Genomic DNA, 19,858 nt, shown 5'->3' with positions numbered 1-19,858 from the left:
GGAAAGAAAAGACTTTGTATAGCTATTTTAAGGGTCTTTTGATATCTTCCTTGTTGCTGTTGAAAATGTCTTTGGAGAGTTTCAGGTTGAACTAAAATCAAGTTTGGGAAAACAATTAAATATAAAAGTGTCTTAATAAGTTCACAGTCTTGTAGATATCTCACAAAAATGGAAAGAAGTCAGTATGTATATCCTGACCTTCACACTCAGGGATGTTACAGTAATCAAATCTGGTATCAGGATCTGTTGTGTAACACCAGGGTCCCTTTTCATCATTGTCAGGATTTCTGCAGTAGTTTTCTTCCAGTCCAGCATTGGGATATTTTTCAGGTGTGTAACTGGAACAGAATAAAATGGGATTGCAGAATAAGGAAACTGACCCAATTGGACTCTAAAAATGAAATCTTTATCTGAGGACCATTTTGTAGATGTTGGTCTTTAGAAAGCTCCTACTTGTTGCTGTGTGCCATTGCTGAAGAGTTAAAAGTGTCATAGCTATAGACTTCAGGAAGTATGGCACCTCTAAGGTCATTCATACACATATCTTTAATACTTGCATTTACTTCAGCTATTCAGTTTCAGTAATTATTGCTCGGCCGAGGTACCATGTAGCGTGCAGTGAACAGTTTCCTCCTGGACATGTTTCCTGGGAGATGCACTGAGAAGACATTTGCTGAAATGTGAGTACTCTGTAACCTGAAGGCTATGCCATCTGAATAGAAGGTGACTAAATAAACCCAGTTAGGTAGTTTTCATTAAACACAAGAAATACTGCCCTGTTTATTGTGGATTCACTGATAAAATGTTGTACCTCTACTCCACCTGATGCAGGTTATACCTTTGGCCAAGAGAAGTTATTGCCTTGGTGAGATAAATAGAAAATTCTGATTTCAGCAGAACCAGATGCTTCCCCATCTCGTGTTTTGCTCATGTAAGGACCACAAAATTTAAATGCAACTGCCAAGGCTGACAATGTCTCTATTGATCATATAGGCCTAATTGTAAGTCTTTGAGTTACAACTCAGAATAGAGAATTATTTTATTCTTGATAGGTCTGGGAAAAATATATTATAGGAAGACTTTTAACACCAAACAAATTTCTTACAAGGCTAATTAGCACACATGCATGGCTTAACAAAATTTCAGAAAGAAGACCATATAAACAGACACAAAAAGGCCTTACTTTGGTTTATGTGGGGCATTATCAGTCCACTTCTGGCATCGCACACCTTTCTGAGTTTTGGCTTCTGTTCCCCTGTAATCTGTTCCTTTTCCCTTCTTGCATTCTAGAAGATAAACTGAAATGATATGTGCTTATTTAATCAATGTAATGACATGTCCTTTGGATTCTAGCATATACAAAATCCTTCACACTTATACTTTTAAATACATTTGGTCATATTTTGACTTTCTTCTGCCATCCAAAATAGACAGATCACATTGTAGAAACCTACTAGTTATATAATGTGTAGGATGAATTAATTAGGACTGAAAAAAGTTATGTGAAAGCTAAAATCTTCCAAACCAGAACTCCAGAGAAACAAGTATGACATAACCCAGTTATTTTTTGAGCATATTTAAATATTAAAATATGTCTTTAACATTTAATAGGCACTGTAACAAAATAGAAACACATTCTCTTTTCACTACACCCTGTGATGCTATTATAATTATGCACAGTAATTAATCTCAAACATTTAAATACACCCACCTGAGTTCAGGTGAAGATAACAGGACAGAATCACAGATGCACACACATAGTATTTTACCAGTTTATAAAAGCATTTGTGAAAATGTTCTTATAAATGCAGTTGGCATTTTTTCATTAAAGTTCACAGTGTGATGAATGAGATTTAATTAATTCATGATATCCTAAAATAATGACTCTCTGCTATGCAAAATAAAATGGATAGTTGGTTGAAGGTGTGTATTATATGTACTTTTGCACTCTTATATTTTGGAATTTAATACTACCTTCATGATAAAAAAAGGAAAAATAAGAAGTGAAAGAATTATCAGTGAAATCCTGTCTCTGTATAAGATGAGGAGAATTTTAATGCTGAATAAGTCTTGAGTTTGTATTAATAGCCTTAAAACATTAAATTGTTTTAAATTATCAATTGTTAAATTAAATGAGAACTGAAAGCTCAATGTTGTACCTTTTTTTCTTTTTTCCAGGTGGTGGGAGCAAACATAACCCCATTGCGACCTCTAAGATTTTCCTGGGAGGACTGAACAATCACCTTCCCCAGCACAGAGCTGGTGACTGTGAGGGGAGAGGTGACTTGCAAGGGGTATCTCTGCCTAGGCACAGCTGAAGGAACTCAAATCTTGGCACATTCCCTCAGAGCTTCTGTATCTGCACTTTAGGGACAGTCATTGTCAGGCAACATGTCCTCTGTCTTGGGACACTAAGCAGGAAACTCATTTAATATTTCTCTGTGTACAGAGCATGTTTAATCAGTCAGTTTCTCCTTTCTAGCTGCAATGAAGCAATCTATCTTTGAAATGGTTAGCCTCAATGTCTTCGTGTCCAAACCAAGTACTTGTGGAGACGCAGTTTTGCATCAGTTTTTCTCAGCATCAAACTTAAAACAAAGTTAACATACAAGCAGAAGATGAACAGAAATCTGGATAAATAATACCATTTATGACAGATCTGTCTTGCCCAAAGTGAAAAGAGCTAATGTTTGAATCTGAAATAAGGTCCAGCTGTTCTGTGGGCCAATAGGTAGTTTAGATCTGGAATTACAGAGGTACTGTTAGGCACACTTTTATTTCAACTTCACTCTAGAAACTTAAACTGGAAGCCATTTAGATCCCTCAAACAATTTTGCAATAAAATGACATTAAAACCCTTAATTACTGAATGTTGAATCAGTCAAGTGCTGACTCTTTTTGTTTGCATAAACTTTTGACCGTTTATATAACCTTTAGGGCTTTTTCAGTCTGATGACAGATCCCCAAACTCAACCTGTGCCCCTTGGGTTAACTATTTACAAACAGATATGTAGATAACAATTCCCAAATGCAACTTTAATTCTTATTGCCTTTTCAATAAGTCAGACAAGGTTAACTTTCTCTTTTATAGCATATGTCATGGGTAAAAAAACTTATAAAATTGTGAATTTTACCCTAATTGTCATCGTTTCTTTGAATGCAATGATATATGCAATTAGGTCTCACCAAGTAATTGATTCAACTGAAAAAAACACTCTTGCAAAAGCAAAAGTATCTGGGCATACGAAAGGAATTTCTTTGAAGTATCAGGACAGTAGCAGCCGCAGGAGACAGTGATGTGATCTGCCTAGGTAAAAGCTACATTTTTTGTTCTGCTTGTAACAATACATTAAATGGATGGTATCTTTAGAATGGATAAATAATTAATTGAGATGCTCTGCAGATAAAAAGATGAGCAAGAGAGAAACCATCTGACACATACACAATAGGCTGTGTTTTGACATTCATGATATCAAGGTCCATCTTTTGATTTCTGTAGGTAGAGGTGCAAATTTTTGACATTTTGATTACATAAAACAACAGTATGTCACACTTTTACTGGTGAGGTTTTGTTTATCAAGAAGCTAAAATACATATCTATGACTTCAAAAGATGTAGTAACAAATCCTCACTGAATATGGCAGGACCACATTCCAACCTCAGTAAATCCACAGGTCATCTCAAAAATAAACCAAAATAACAGTCTAGCCCCTGATTATTTACCAATAAAATCAATATGATTATTTACACATAAGCTACTTATTCAGTCTTTTAACTTTGTTACCTGCCAATTGATTCATTCAGTTTTCTTTCTACAGTAGGAACTGCAGAAGATTTCCTAGCATTACTTAATCATGGTTTATGGAAACTCCCACCTGCTTCTGGATATAATAAAAATATCTGATGTTCTAAACATTAAATTACCTCTTCAGTTCTATATATAAATGCAGCCGTCTGTAGGCTTCAGAAAATATCAGGCTGAAAAGGACCCGCAGTGGTCTTTGGTTCAGACTTCCATAAACAGCACAGCCAGCTTCTGAGCTGGGTGAGGCCATTCAGAGCTTTGTCCAGTCAATATCTGCAAGGGTGGAGGCTCCACACCCTCTTTGGGCAATCTGGTGCAGTGCTTACCCACCCTTCCCATGAAAACTTACTGTCTTCATATCTGCAATGCCTGCACAAAATCTTGGTTGAATGTTTAGCTGCAATCCAGCTAAAGCTATTGAACTACTATCTAAAATCTTCTTGCAGCTGTTACACACACAGCATTATCTATCCCACAAGTCTTTGGAGGCCAACAGAGCAGAAAGAATGCAGTTTTCTGGAGCTCATGGGTACCTACTCTGTAGCTATCATGATTCTTGACTTCTGGTTAGAAACGGATCTATCGAAATCACTGCATGAATTGCAGCAGCTGAGAATCTGTTTCATTTTCCCTTTTCATGCACCTTTCTTTGTTGAAGGAGACAAACATCTTGGTAGATACTATCGTTTCCAGTTTCTGAATAGTCTCCAAAGCATTTCCAATTTTTTAAAGTTACAAATCAGCAAATAGTCAAAGGCAATATTCATAAAGTCGTTTATCACAGAACAATAGCCATCCTATTCTGTTTACCACATCATCTTACCTCTGAATAATCAGTAAGGAGATCTTTTCTCCTTTGTGTATTACTAAAGTCAGAGAGCAACAAACTGGAACTCAGGTTACACTGAAAGAAACTCACATTCCTTCTTCCCTGTATATAGCAATATCTCCATGCTTAATTATGTAATTTAAAAACAGTCCTAAACCCCAATTGTTTCTCTGCATCTGGCATAAGGCGATAGACTTTTAAAAGAGGTGATAAAAAATTGGATAGTTGCCATTTTTTAGAGACAGACTTCCTATTTTCAGAAATAATGAGACCAAATGCATTTCTGTCAAACAATCCTCACCTATGACAAAAATGATCATAAATAAAATATGTACAAAAAGAGCGTACGAAAATTCACCATGTCAGTTAGTTATGCCATATAAAAAAGACATAGACATACTTCTTTTTTCATAAAGAACTGCATTTGTTCTTCTGAATATCATTGCTGTTTTGGTGTTCTCAGACAATGTTAAGCACTGTTGATCTTTACTGGTGAATAAGAATGCCCTGTTAAAATTAAGAGGAGAGAGCAGTGTAAGAAACAATAGCTGAATATATGCTTATTTTCCTGAACACATTTTTGAGTATTCAGTTATAATTTTAGCAAGCACTACAGTTCAGTGATATTTAAGATCAAGTGATGTTTCACAAATCACTGAGTATTGCAGTTCCCATTTTCAGGGGTGATTTTGACTCCTAAGACTTCATATCAAACTTGAAAAGGAGCTACATGGACAAGTTATGACTAGGGATATAAAAAAGTTTTATAATGTGCCATAGACTGCAGAGAACATGTGGAATGGGATATATGCACGAGGCACCTTGAACTTATTTTGAAAACATTAGTAGTCATTCAAAGAGTGAGGCATTCTACAGTATGCAGCAGTTACCAAGGAACAGATAAAACATAACAAGCCAGGACCTTAAACTACCTTGTGATAGCTGTTCTGAATCATCCTACATGAAGCAATGCAAGCACTTTGAAGACGAAGCCACTTATCTTTTCAGCAAGTGCCTAGGCTGTAAGGCTGCAAAACTGGAGCAGATGGTGTGACCTTTGCAATAGCATCTAAGGAAACCTCCTGGCTGGCTGAGTAATTCCTACAGTTGACTTTTCTGAACCAGAAAAAGTAATAGTAGCATGGCATTCAAAGGGTAGGTCTATTCCAGGAAAGAAAATACTAAGAAATCACATTCTGTAGCCCTGCAACCAACTGGCATGGCCCCAGCGTGCTTGTCCTTGTAAATTCACACAGCCTCTCCCCAGAGGAGAGGGGTCACATCTGGTCTCATTGCTGGCAGCCATGGCCGTGAGTTGTCTGGGGAGTGCTGTTTGTCCTGGGTCAAAACTACATCAGGGGCTGTTATCCCCAATTACATCAAGCTGTCAGTAATGTTGAATTTGTAAGTAGGGATGTAGCTAATGAGCATGGCCCAACCCATGGCTACGGAGGGATAACAATCTGAAGTATTGATCTGAACTCCTTGGTCTGAAGAACAAATGTGAGGATGTTGCAGTGCTGGACTGGTCTTAAAGCTCTGCCTAACATTTATCTTTTTCCCTCCAGATCCTTTTCTGCCAGATATCACCTGTTCTTGCTTGATTGTAATAGATTGCACATAATTAATTAGGGAGGCAATAACCTGATGTTATTCCACTGTTAGGTGATGGTAGACTCAGACTCAAGGCAGAAGATAAAGAATTATACTGTGTCTGAAAATGCCTCAAAAGGGAATGATGACCCTCTGCAAACTGTAAATACATAATCTGAATATACAGATCTGCCCTCCCTGCCTCCCTTCCTGGCCTCCTGAGCTCTGCTCTCTCTTTGTGGTTTTCAGAGAGAGAAGCTGGATCAAAGGGAATGGACAGTACTTGGCACAGTCAGCAAGCCCCTGTCATCCTTCAGGGTTACACCTCTTTAAAATAGACCTCATTTTCCCTTTTGATTTAAAATACAATGTTACAAAACACATTTTAAAAGTCAGCACCAGGGTATCCCTGCCTTGAATAAAAGCTTTAAGTGCAGAACAGCCAATCTACTGAGTTCAAAAAGGTATGCTGCAGAAGTGATAGAACAACAACTGAGGAAGATTGGAAGAGAAACCCCCCTGTCCCATATGTGAGGACTGCCTCCCACCACAGTAATGGATATCTCTCCTCACTGCTCTAGTTTTTTACTGTATGCTGGAGTTCAATGGGCTCTGAGGCTTTGGTGCAGGAGGCCCAGAAGACTTAGGCTCAAAGCAATAGGATCCCCTGGGGCAGAAGCCTGAGCAAAGGCAAATGGTAATAACAATAAATAATGCTTTTATCTTCAAGATAGGTAATGCAATGAACATAAACAATATCATGATTGCTGTCTTAAATTTCCAAAAAATTTATTATGACTCTTTATTGCAAAAGGAGTGGAAGAGTCTTGATAAAACCATGTTAAGCCGATTTTCAGTGTGTCAAGCTGTGCATCAAGACATCATAATGTTTTTCAATAAAAGTTCAACATAATTTTCTTAATTTCTCTCTTTCTGTTGTCTTCACCTGTAAGTCCCAGGCATTCTGCTTCTATACATCTTTTGGTTTTCCAGCAAACCTCAAATACGTACTCCTATGAAATCCCTTGACAGTTCAGACTGCTGATAAATGAGGCATATTGTTTCATCAAGCTGCAATTAAAGATATATGTGAGAGCCAATGAAAATTACCTGCAAGCAAACCTATCTTCATTTTCACATTGCTCCGCACATTCTTCTTCACTATTAGCCCTATAAATTTGCTTCATTGGATTGAGCAGCCAAGCTCCCTCTGTTTTCACATACTGGTCCAGGATGGTTCCGTGCACTAAAAGGAAAAAGAGAGAAAGAGATGAAAATGGGAATGCTAATATGATTTATTTCAAACTCTTATGTTAAATTCCTTGTAACCTCATTGTGTAGCATCATCATTTAATTGCTGGAATAATTGGGTTAATGGTGACAAAATATGGGTAAATCTTTCCTTCCTGGTATGGTAAAGGGTAGCATAACCAAAACCCCAGTGTAAGGCAAGAAAAGGAAGTGGCCTAAACAGTGCTTTATATCATTCTGAAAGTCACAGTGAGTAACACTAACCTAGGGCATAAAATGGTGGGAACACAGAAGACAACCCCAGGATCAAAAAAAGTGAGGTGTTTCAGTAAGAAAATGGCCACTCATGTTTTGGAGCCAATGGAAAAATAGGGCTCAGGAAGGATGTGAAACAACATTTGTCCGTTGCTGATATCTATCCACATGGAATGACTTCAGTTTTATCAGTCACCTGTTTTCAAATGCTCTTGCAAGAAACAAACTATCCTCAGTCTCCTGGGTTATTACTGTGCTCATGTTCAGTTTGTCATTTTTGTAACAAACCTGTATTGAACTTCTAATAATCAAGGTAGCAGTTGTTGCCCCCCAATGCAATGAATTAACACAAGATTAAACAGGTAAATACATTCAACTAACAACCTCTGGGCTACAGCTGTGTGTGAAAAATAAAAGATACAAAAAAGTATGACTATGTCTAACAGTAAACTCAAAATACAAGCACGTATAGTCCTCCTTGTAAAGGACTTTGCCATTTCATATTTTCTTTTCCTTTTACAGCTATGCAATCTCTGAATTCTTAGCTTAGTTCACAGCACTGTGACATTAATGACTTCCAGCTGCAGGGTCATGGAATTGCATGAGTCCTATGATTTTTACGGTGTCTTTATCAGATGAGCATATGACTCTTCTGACAAATGTTTGGCTCTGGGAGTTACCTGTTCTGCATGGTTTTGACTCCAAACAGACTAGTGGTCCATGGTCTTTGCAGCACATCTGTCCTGCTCTGTGTTTTTGTGCCTGGCTTTATGCAATTGCTGAATAAAAGGCATACAGGGGATGAACCAGACCATGGCTTCCCTCTCATGTATAACAGCCCTGCTGTAGAGAGGAACTTATTCCTTCTTCGTGTTTTCTGACCTCTGTCTGTCTCAGCCATAATCCAGTGCCAACATGAGGGACAAAAAGCCTCCTTGTTCTGCTCAGACCCATGGCCTGTGACCAGGGGCTCCGCTGTGGTGTTCAGTGAAATGTCCTTCCAGCTGAGGAAGGCAACAGCTCCTCCTTTTCCCGAGTAATGCTCCGTTGCAGTGTGAAGCAGGCTCATATGCCTCCTGGTATTAAACTCCTTCACCTGAGGGACAGCCCAGACTGCAGTTAAGTATTTTCTTAAAGATCATTTTGCACCCAGAAGTTGGATCTGATACAACTGGGATCAAAGCCAATTATGCTTCCTCTCATACCGTTGCTAACCCAGAGACGTTACTGGAGGTTTTTTTCTGCATGCAGACTAAGGAAGAGTTTGGCCCTAAGGGTTGGCAGTTAGTTTAACAGCATGCATGGAAGAAAAGAATAGCTGCTAAAAAAAAAATACGTGGAAAAGGATACAATTACATTTCATGTGACAGGCACAGGAATCATTGATTCCACTAGTAATTTCAAAACAAAAACATTAGGAAATGAATTTTGAGAGAAAACACATTAAAAATGAATTTTGAGAGAAAACATTACACAAGGTTAAAATAATATCATAGGATGCTGCAATGCTTCACAAGGAAAAGAAAAACAAGTGAAGAATCCCTGTTATGATACAGCTTCCATGCAACCTTAATTCTATATTGGTTTTACATTTTGCAACAATATTGCCATTATAATTATAGCATTTCATTTTAGAAATATTGGAAACGTCATAACTGATTTGGTTCCTAAAAATATTTTTCCCCTTTTATGATAATTGTTATGGCAGGGCATAATACTCTGAGAAAAAAAATAAAATATATGCAAGCTGAATTAAAATGCAGTAAATTTTCTTATTACCATTTTTCCTATATCTATGAAATTTTACAGTCTCAGAAAAATGTATTACTACCTTAATTGGAAATGCAAATATTTACTGCCATTTGATAGATGGCTTGCAAACAAAAGCATTGTTTTGATGATAAAAGCCCTGTATAAAATTCTTACTTATTTGAGAAGGTTATTTGATTTGTCTGAGGCTGTTCTTCTGAAAAAACAAAGCTTAGAAACTGGAATGTAAATTAAGGTGATAATTCTGAACATTAAATAATATCTAGATTTTTTTTATGCTGGGGCATGTGTCTAATATTTCTAGCTAAAATCTACCCATATATTTTCCTAACTGTTACCTTTCTTTATATTTTTAAACTACATACTTTACTGGGTCTTTTTATATGTGTTGGCACCCTCATAACTATATTTTTACAAAACAGGCTTTGTGGTTATACAGACTCCTGAAAGAAGATGTGTTATCTGAATCTCATAGTTCTTTGTAGCTTAAGGTTTTGAGGTTTATATCTATGAAACCCAAATATATATATAAAGAGCTCTATTCAGTTCTTCTGTGTTAAAAATTTTTGAACCTTCAAAAAAAATACCTTTTCACAGCAAAAGTACTACAGTAAATAACACTGACCAGATTTTGGCCTCTCTATCACATAGAATGAATAAATTCCTGTTAAGACTGTGGCTGTGGAAAAGACTAAAACTGCAGTGTGTAGAACTATTTTTCGTTTTCTTTGTGATTTTGTTTTGCACAAGCATTAGCAAATTTTAAAGCAATCAAAATAAGGATCACAGTACTTGGCAGTAACAGAGAAAAAACCAACAAACCTAAGATAAAAGGCTGCTGAAACCAGAGACAACCATGACTTTGTACAAGCCTTTTTGAGAAGCTGCTTCCCAAGGGTCCCCCATCTCCGGCGATGGGGCAGGTCTGCAGAGATCTATTAGTTCCCCACACAGACCCCAGAGCCGCAGCTCTTCTGGTGTCTGTTATGAACACAATCCTGGAGCAACCACATCTCTCACTTTGTTTGGCAGCAGCTCTCACTGGACAACAAGTCCTGAATCCATCATCATCCAGGGAAGTGGCGACACGGCAATTTGGGAACCTACCTTCACTACACGGAGTTTGCAAGCATTTGTTCCCAGTCTCCCCCAGGCAAGTAGAAGGCAAAGGACTCTTACCTGAGCTGAGCAAGAACAGAAGGAGAAAGGAGACTTTGCTAATCCCCATTTTGGCCCAACTGGTAGGTGCTGGAAGTTGTGTGTGTCGGTGCACAAAGTTTTATTGACTCGCACTGGAGTGAGGCAGCATCAAACAAACAAGGCAGGAGGATTAAGTTAATCATTCTCCCATGCTGTGTCCCCTCTTGCCATGGTGTGGCCATTCAAACAACCTTGAATTGGGTGGATTACCAAATCAGATTCAATCATTTCTACTGGATGATGTTAAACGTGAAGGCACTTTCTTGTTTTGCAGGATATGTTTTGTTCTCAAATGGTCGTGTCTTCCTCTGCTAGGGAAAAGACAGGAATAATGTTGCTGGAAAGCATGGGAATTCATGTGTCCAGGCAGAATTTGCATTTCTCTTGATGTCCCAATACCTATTGGTTTATAAGGAGCAACCTCTATTTAATCTCATTGTAAGCAAGATTATAAAATCCAGATAACATTAACTGTGTAAAATAGTTTAATTTTACTTTATTAAAGAATTCCTTCTCTATGCTTCCTTGACCTAGACTTTTCTTTTTTTCTTTTATTTGGGAGTAAGTTTTCATTTGAGTTAAATTTAAACTTCAGGTTTAAGAGGATACTGTAAATCTTAAACATTAGGTCTGAGCCATAGATAGGTATTTAGTGTTCTTCCTTACCAGACATGTAACCTCACATTGCATGTGCAAACTCATCCAGTGAGGGTGTCAGACTTTGCTCATCTGTGTGTTATCCTGATTTCAACATCAGCTCCCAAGCGGCCTTTACCTTGGAAAAGCTGCACTGCAGCACCATTTCATGGCTCCTCTTGCATGTTAGCTCAGTGGTGTTGCTTCAAAACAACTTTTGAATCAAATATGTTAGTGACTCACCAGAGGCAGGAGGGGGATGAGTACTGGATAAGGAAAACAGACTTGAATGGGCACTGCTGGGTCATGGAGTTCAGTCTTCTGCAATTGAAGGCCAAGAGTTCATATAATCATGAGTTCCTTCTAAAAACTAATGAGCTTATCTACTATCCTTATTTTAAGTAGAAATTGCATTGTATTGAGGGCTTGGAATAAAGCTAGGAGTGCAGGAGAAAATATATGAGAGAGGAATTCTAGTATGAGAACCAGATTAGCTTCTATTTTGCAGATTATATTAAAAATCTAGAGCTGATCCAGCTTGTGGTCCTGTGCTATTTTTCTCCTGTAAGGTGCTGTAATACCATATTCTTAGGTTTGCCTTCTGTGCTTGAATCTGTTTGAATGCAACTTGTGAACAACAGCAAAGTGTGGGCTATCTGTAGAGACTTGGGATATCACTAATGTTAATCCAGGGAAACAAAGCAGATGGGCCCAAGAGAGGTGCTGATGGGAACTGGGCTCAGCTCAGGGAAAGACTTGAAGGGTGACAGAGAGAATGGGTCAGATATAGTGCACTTATATGTGGGATTGGTTTTATCAGGTTTTAGCAACAATTATTTACTTGGAAAGAAGGACAAAATGAAGGAGCAGAATGCAAAGCAGGCTTTACTAGCAAGGAGGATTTGAAGAGTTATTCAAGTCTGGTTTAGCCCCACATGGTTTTAATAATCTTGACCCCATTTTCAATTCTTACTCCAGATCCTGGTTTCCCTCTCTCCTGCTCCCTGGCCACTGTCTTGTCTCCAGCCACAGACACCAATCCCCCTGCCTTCTTCCCATCAGATATTATCATAGTAGTTTTTTCCTTACTCCAAAGCAAAATTTATTTTCTGCTCAGCCCTGCCCTCCCCTCCCAAGCATCTCTGGCATCTTCCCCATCTTTCTGTATCCCCCATTTCCACTGAGGTATTTGTTGGGTTACTGTGTTACACATCTGGTGGTTAAAGTCTAAGAAAAAAGCTGCATATATGGGTGAGTGCAGCTGTTTCTCCTGCATGGGAGAGGTTTGAAAAGCCTTGAGTCTTAATTGAATTTGTAAAAGTCATTGATAAACATCATGTTTTAGAGATTTGAATCAGATTAGCATTTTCTACTGGTTTTCAAAAACAAAGAAGCTAATTGTGGTTGCCAAAGGTATATTAACACACGTCCAGGATAGTTTGGGAAAAATCTGCATGCATCATGTAAGCAAACATTCTTTTGCAAGCTTTCCTCATACTAAAGGTCCACATTTACTCCTTCAGTCTATACTGGTTCCTTATTGCCTATAGCAGTTGCCACTTTTGGGCTTGGGTCTGGTTCTTCTTTCAAGCTCATTGCCTCAAATCTGATAAAAAAAGCACCTACATTGGTGTGGAAGCTCATGATTTATTTTTGAAGAAAGGAAAGAAAACTTGCATTGCCATTTCTTTCAAAGATGACAGTGCAGATTTGGAGAAATATAATTAATCTATGTCTTAATGATTCTGATCCTGGAAAACTGGATTTGTGAATATTGTCAGCAATTGTTCCTGGCACAAAAATGATCATTCTATCAGTTTTCCACAAGAAAATGTCAAGACAGGAGAACTGGCTTTCATCTGCCAGACTGGCAGTCCTCACTGCTGTCTTGTGACAAGGATGTGACCTCTCAAGGCATTGTTTTTGAAAGTATCTCTTTTAAAGTGTTGATTTATGTGTCTCCTTTTGTGCCTATCCTTTCTTTTTTCCCCATTCATAGATCCACACTGTCTAAATAATTCCCCAGTTCTGGTCTTGTGGTGTTTGTTCTCATTTATTTGATCACTCTGAGGCCCACCCATAGGTGGAAGTTTATCAGATCTTATTTCAGTGTCAGAGTACATTAGTTAGCACAGTGGTTAAAATATAAACAACAGTAGGAGGCTTTTTAAATAGAAGTTGACCCTTGAAATTGGGTTTACTGTAAGCTCAGAAAAATCCCCCACAAAAAGAGATTGCAAACAATGTCAGAACACAACGATCATCTTATTGAATAAAATTTCTCTAAATTTCACAATCAGGAAATGTCAGAAACCAGGCACTTATATATCACTTACTTGCTAAGAGACGAGGACCAAAGGCAAGAGTCAGTTGCCTTTGAAAATCTTCATAGGAGGGAAATTTTCAAAAGACAAAACTGGGGTGACCATGAGCTAAAGGAGCTCATGTAATTACTCCAAAGAGTAATGCCATGACATAGATCCATGGGCAGCTAGGAAATAATGAAGGCATTTTTACTTTCTTTTCAAACACAAACAGAACAAGTAACAAATGTGAGACTTACAGAGCCCTGATTCACAGAGCCAGAGGGAACTATGGGCAGCAACCCCAGAAGGATAATGTGGATGGCTTCTAACAGTAGGAGCTGCTGTAGGTAAGATGGGAAGGAGTTCAAGAAAGGACAAAGTAGACAAGTTAAAAACAAATTCTGTCCTTGCTCTGCATGTGAAAGAATCCAGAGGGCAGGAGATGTGGTAGATAAGCTCATCTCTTCAATTTCTGGCCATATATGCTAAAGTATGTAAGGAAAGGAAAGTGACAGTGACTGTAAGGAGATACAGAGAGTATATTTTTCCAGCAGTGAAAGCTTTAGTCATTGAAATGTGAATTTGTTCTGGATGCTGCCAAATATATATAAGAATCAGAGAAGTTAGGAAGTGAGCAAACTGAATGTCATCTTTATAGTAGAAAGATCTAAAGAACTAACTACTGGTGTTTCTGCATTGTGAAAATTATCTGAAAACACAGAAACCTCATGATTGCCTTAACAGAGGTGTGAAGAGCACTAGTGCCATAGAGAATCTGCCAGCAGCCTTTACTGGAGGCGATGAGGAGAAAATGCAGTTCTGGTCCCACCTCAAAAGTAAGCAGCTGAAGAGTGATAGCACACAGTGTGTTACAACTCTTTGTACACAAGGCACAATTTCATCATGTCACTGCTAAGCAAGAGGGTGAAAGCATTCTTCATTTCCTAGGCAGAGAGCTTCAGAGAAACCTCAGCTAAGCTAAAGGATGGCAAACAGCAGTGACCCTGCGGGCAGCTTTGAGTCCTGTTGGAGTGCCCCATAATGTAAATCCCAGCACTAGCACTGCTTTGAGAAGTGGTTCAGCAAAACCACTGTGGTGATCCACTGTAGCCTAGTCCACATTTCTGTTAGTGAGAGCACATGTCCCACATGCAAACTTGTCCTTTCCTGATTTTGTTATTCTCCTGCTGTACTGCCATCACCAACTGCTTGCGAGTGCTACCCATACCATGTGGGGCTGCACAACGCAAACAGAGAAGCAGCATATAATAGGGCCTGAAATGCAACCTGTATGTCTGCTTTTCTTTTTAGTTCTGTTTTCTTTTTGGAAGAGTCTATAAGAAAGTGCGTATCCATTTACACTCAGGCTCCTCAAAGACTGGTGCATGGCAGGTCATGGCCACGCTTTTTTGTGTTTAGCAGACAAGCAGTTCCTCTCTCTGCTGTTCCAAATCACAGGACTTAGCTGTGACTGCTGTTCTGGAGCCCATGCAGAGGGAGGGTTGTTGAACTTGTAGCAGTCCTTCCTCTCACACCTAAAGGTGCAACTTAACCCTTTGACCACTCTGTTGGAAATGTTTGGAGTTAATGGGGGGTCCTTGGATGAGGGTGAAGGCTGTTTGGCAGCAGAATGTGGAAGAGAAAATGAAGAAAAGAAGAGTAACCACTATTCCACTTCTGGTTAGAAATGCAGAGAATGTGTGGAGATATTTTGCATTTTACTCAGCAGTTGTCCAAGTACCTCCAAAGACCCCATCTGTTCTGCTCTGTTTATTTTACACACTTAGGTAAAATAATCTGTATAGCAGTGTTTTATTTACTGATGCTTCCAGCTAGTAATGAAATCAGCTGCCTAGAAATGTCACTTAAATAAGATGACTGTTTATAGCTCCTTACTTCTATGACAGTTTCAGAAAAGAAGGACAAGCCACCTCTATTTTCAACACAGTGTATATTGAAGCTTCCAAGTGTAGTTTCTGCTTGTTACTTACATGTAGGTTTATTTCCATGCTTGTTCTTGACTCATTAGCTTGCATAAAGAAGGATGTTTAATTTTATTGAAACAAAATGCTAAAAGGGCAAAGCAGCAAATGATGTTGCCATATTTCATTCAAGGTTGTGTGAAATGTGATCAAGCCACTTCAGTCAGCAAGGTGAGAATATTACCTTCAGATTTAGTTTAATATTGGGCAAATTGCATATGTGTGTGTGTGTCTATATTAGATTCCACAGCTGGTGTTTGGTGAAGACAAGTTTGGAAAAGTTATTTGGGTCTTTTTTCCCTGACTTTCGTGCAAACTCCTGAGTTAAGATCAGGAAATTTTGCAGTAGATATAAAGGAAAAATTGCAGATCAGCTTTAGTATTTGCTCCTGTTACATTTTCAACTTAAAATTCTAAAAGATATGCCATTTACACGTCCCATGTGTCCCAAAGACCGTAGCATAGCATGTTCTATTTTTGACACAGAAAGTGCAGAAATATAAGATTCATCACAAACATCAGGGTGGAAGGTGGATGACAGTGAGATAAAAACATACACAGATCATGTTGTAAGCAACTGGAGTTATTTTCTTAAGTTTTTCCGAACTTGATTTTCAAACTTTGCAACACCTTCCCTAGTTACAAGCTGCCCATTAGTCTTGAAACATCTTGTATAAGATAACTTCCAGGAAAAAAGTGCATTTCTAGCACTCAGGAAGGTTTGAAGTGCTGCAATTGTCTACAGGCTTAATATACAGAGAAAACAAAATTGTCCAGTGGTACATTTGCAAGTGTGACAGAGTAAGAACATCTGTCCTAAACCAGGAAAGACGCCTGATAGTAAATCACAAATTCCCATGCTGCAAAAGAACATCTAAAACTGTAGTAATGTTCTCAGTTGTATTCTCATAAGCGCTAAAAAAATACCCCAAGTCAAAAAATGACACACAGAAAATACTCAAATAACTGTGGAATCAAGTCAGAGAAGATTCAGAGAATACTGCAAAGCGAAGGCCAGTCTTCAGCCCCTGAGAACAACCTGTAGCAAGAGGATGGACTGCTACTGTGTAGCATGGATTTCTGTGAAAGAAACCTGATTTCCAAATGTGATGCATGGTAACAGGAAAATTGTTATACTGACTGTCACCCCATATCAAACCAACTAGTATTGAGACGTACACTGACAAAAGCATCCAGGGAGAATGGCCATATTAAAACCTTGAAATCAAGAACAATAGCCTTTGGTTTGCCTGCAATAGCACCATCATTTCAGTGACAAATGTGAGGTTGCTGGGTTCCATGGGAAGTATGCTGCATGTCTGTCCTACTGGGATCTGTGCATTACAGGCAGACTGTGCAAAACCTCTGCGGGTGATAGCATTGCCTAGGGTGGCAGACCCCCAGCAGGCACAGCTCAGCATCTACTAGCAAAAGATAGTATCAAATATCAGAAATTTCCGTTAGACAGTGCCTATAGGACCTGAAAAATGTCTTACAGGATCCAAAAGAAACAGGAACAATTTTTGGGTCCGTCCAGTTATGAGACAGAATTGGTGCCAATGTTTTTTGAAAGAACAGCACTACTGGCAGATCTTAGAAAAACAACAGTACATGGGGAATAGAAACCAAGTGCCAGATGGCAGCAAGCCTTTCATGTGCTCTGGGAAATGTTGCGCTCAACAGGTTCTGAAATCATCCAAGTTTACTGAACCAACAGCTCAAGAAAAGCCTTTGGGAAATATCACTACAGGAGGACTAGGGAGACACACACTGACTAGTATACTTGAACAGAAAACTGGTGCAACTAGAGAGTGTATTATATTAGTGGCAAAGCAAGTGGAGCTGTTTCTGAGTTCACACTTCAGGTTTTTCTCCAACCCTGTCTCGCAGGTTAATTGAGGTATATGACAGCAACAGGCTGCAGAAGTGGTTGTAGGCTGATGCAGGCTCCCCTGTAACAGCATGTTCAGCTGCTCACACAGAAAAAGGTGAAAGAGAGCCACCACTATCTTCAGCTTCCCAGACACAGAGGCCTGTGTTAATGTGAGAAACTCTACACTAAGGGTCACATGCTTAAAAAGGGTTACATGTTCTTATGGCTGTGGTGGGTTACAGAACTAAGAGCAGACTGGATGGAAGGAGAGCAGGAGCTTGGAGAGGGGAACAATATTGAGGACCTGGAAGGAATCCTGTCAAGAAAGACTGTTTTAAAGAAGAGCTATTCAAAGAGTATCATGATGAGCAAAACAAATTAATGAGTGGGTCATAATGGAAACCATAAAAAATTGATAGGGAATATAAAGGAGTAAGCAGAGAGTCTGCAAATATTTTAATTTTTGATACCTGTAGGTTTTTTTTAAAATCCCCAAATTAGTTCATAGATCCCAATCTCTGTAGAGTTCTTTATAGCAATAATAAAGTACCTAAATACTAGACAGGGATTTATAATATACTTTAAATCAGTCATTCAACTGGATGACTAAAAAAATACAGAAATCCTTGTTTAGATTACAGGTCCATAGGAGGTGGACATTTTTTCTGCAATAAGATCAATACATATGCTCTTTGGAAGTGGTATGTTTTTAAGTGATACACAGAAAATTGGAAAAAGAGCAGAAAATTCTGGAATGAGCTTTGGTAACAGACTTGGAGCCAGTGGGACAGGTGGGTGTCTGTTGATTTCTGATGCTGCTGGAAGATGCCCCATTCAGCAATTTCCTCTGGTCACTGCTTGAAGTACTAACCCAGCCTTTCCTGCTGCTTTCAGTGGCAGTCCTTTTTCATTGCTCTGAGTGGCACCCTGGCCAGGTTCCTTGGTTCTGGGAGGCTTGACTAACCTGCAGGTGCCCTTTATTTCTCCATCTCCCTGCTGCAAGGTGCACAGAAGCATGAGCTGCCAAGGCTGATAAGCCAAACAGTGGTACCCTGGCACCTGACTTCACTTGCCCATCTATGCTGGTTTGGGCTGAAGCGGAGTTAACTTTCTTCGCAGTGACTAGTATGGAGGTATATTTGGGATTTGTGCTGAACACAGGGTTGATAATGCAGGTGTTTTTGTTATTGCTGAGCAGAGCTCACACAGCCAAGGCCTTTACTGTTTTCTGTACTGACATTCCGGCAAGGAAGTTGGGGGTGCATGGGACATTGGGAGACACAGTCAGGACAGGTGACCCAAACTGACCAAAGGGATATTCCATACCATATGACATCATGCTCAGTATATAAAGTGGGAGGAAGAAGGAGGAGGGAGGGACATCTGGATTGATGACATTTGTCTTCCCAAGTAACCATTGCACATGATGGTCCCTGCTCTCCTGGAGATGGCTGAACACCTCCTGCCCATGGGAAGCAGTGAATTAATTCCTTGTTTTGCTTTGCTTGTGTGTGCAGCTTTTGCTTTCTCTATTAAACTGTCTTTATCTTAACCCATGAGTTTTTGTAGCTTTTACCCTTCTGATTCACTCCCCCATCCCGTTGGTGGGGGAGTGAGCAATTGGCTGTCTGATGTTTGGTGGCTGCCTGGGGTCAAACCACAACACCATTCCTCTAAGACATCCTTGCCCTCTGAGACATTTCCTATTTCCTGAACTCTGTATCAGTATTGAACTGTTGGTGTCACAACTGAGAGCTGGATTTCTGTGCAAGTGCTTCACAAACATGTTTACCATACCAGATGTCATCCAACTCACCACTTCACCCACTGGAGTATAGTTTCTTTCTCCATCAAGCATCTAACCAGGGTTAGCTGGTTGTAGAGCGCAGCACAAAGCTCTGCTTGGGTGACGAGTGTGGGTGGAATTGGTCACTAAAAGCAGCAGACTATGCCTTCATCCAGCTCATATCATCACAGGCATAGTCCAGCTTTCCCTTTTCTTAGCCAAGGCAGTAGCTGGATTTGGCTGCTGGTTTCTTATTCCTGGAGCTGCTACAGAAAGGGGAGCAGATGCTAGTGATGGGTACAGGGTCAGGACTGGTGTGGGATTTGGGAGAAAACCAGGTGTTTGAACACATAAGAAGTCACTTTCATGAGCTGAAGCATGCCTCAAAAGAGAGGGGTGAAGTAGGCACCTTATGGTTGCTGCCACATGCAACATGGTTGACTTACAAAGGTACAACACAGACACTCACAGACAGTAGTACTTGGTCAAGTTGGCTATTCCTTTGCAATAGCTACTTATGCTCACCCATTAATGGTCTTTATTTAAGTTTCTTATGAATTATTACATAATTT

General features: G+C 39.3%; 1 protein-coding gene across 1 annotated transcript in view; it reads right to left on the bottom strand.

Moving 5' to 3' along the window:
- Positions 1 to 10,775, bottom strand: part of LOC103801390 (plasminogen-like) — a 23,903-nt gene extending 13,128 nt beyond the window's left edge. Inside the window, exons 1-5 of the mRNA XM_009073802.1 lie at positions 10,683 to 10,775; positions 7,338 to 7,473; positions 5,035 to 5,141; positions 1,184 to 1,298; positions 199 to 338 (exon numbers count right to left, since the gene is read on the bottom strand). Coding sequence (XP_009072050.1) covers positions 199 to 338; positions 1,184 to 1,298; positions 5,035 to 5,141; positions 7,338 to 7,473; positions 10,683 to 10,731 — 547 coding nt within the window. The 5' untranslated portion in view covers positions 10,732 to 10,775. The remainder of the gene's footprint in view (positions 1 to 198; positions 339 to 1,183; positions 1,299 to 5,034; positions 5,142 to 7,337; positions 7,474 to 10,682) is intronic.
- Positions 10,776 to 19,858: the final 9,083 nt, after the last annotated feature.

This window comes from Acanthisitta chloris, unplaced genomic scaffold (genome assembly GCF_000695815.1).
Source record: "Acanthisitta chloris isolate BGI_N310 unplaced genomic scaffold, ASM69581v1 scaffold2444, whole genome shotgun sequence".
Taxonomy (NCBI): Eukaryota; Metazoa; Chordata; class Aves; order Passeriformes; family Acanthisittidae; genus Acanthisitta; species Acanthisitta chloris.
The sequence above is the reverse complement of the archived record's forward strand: the minus strand, read 5'-3'. Positions and strand labels throughout refer to the sequence as shown.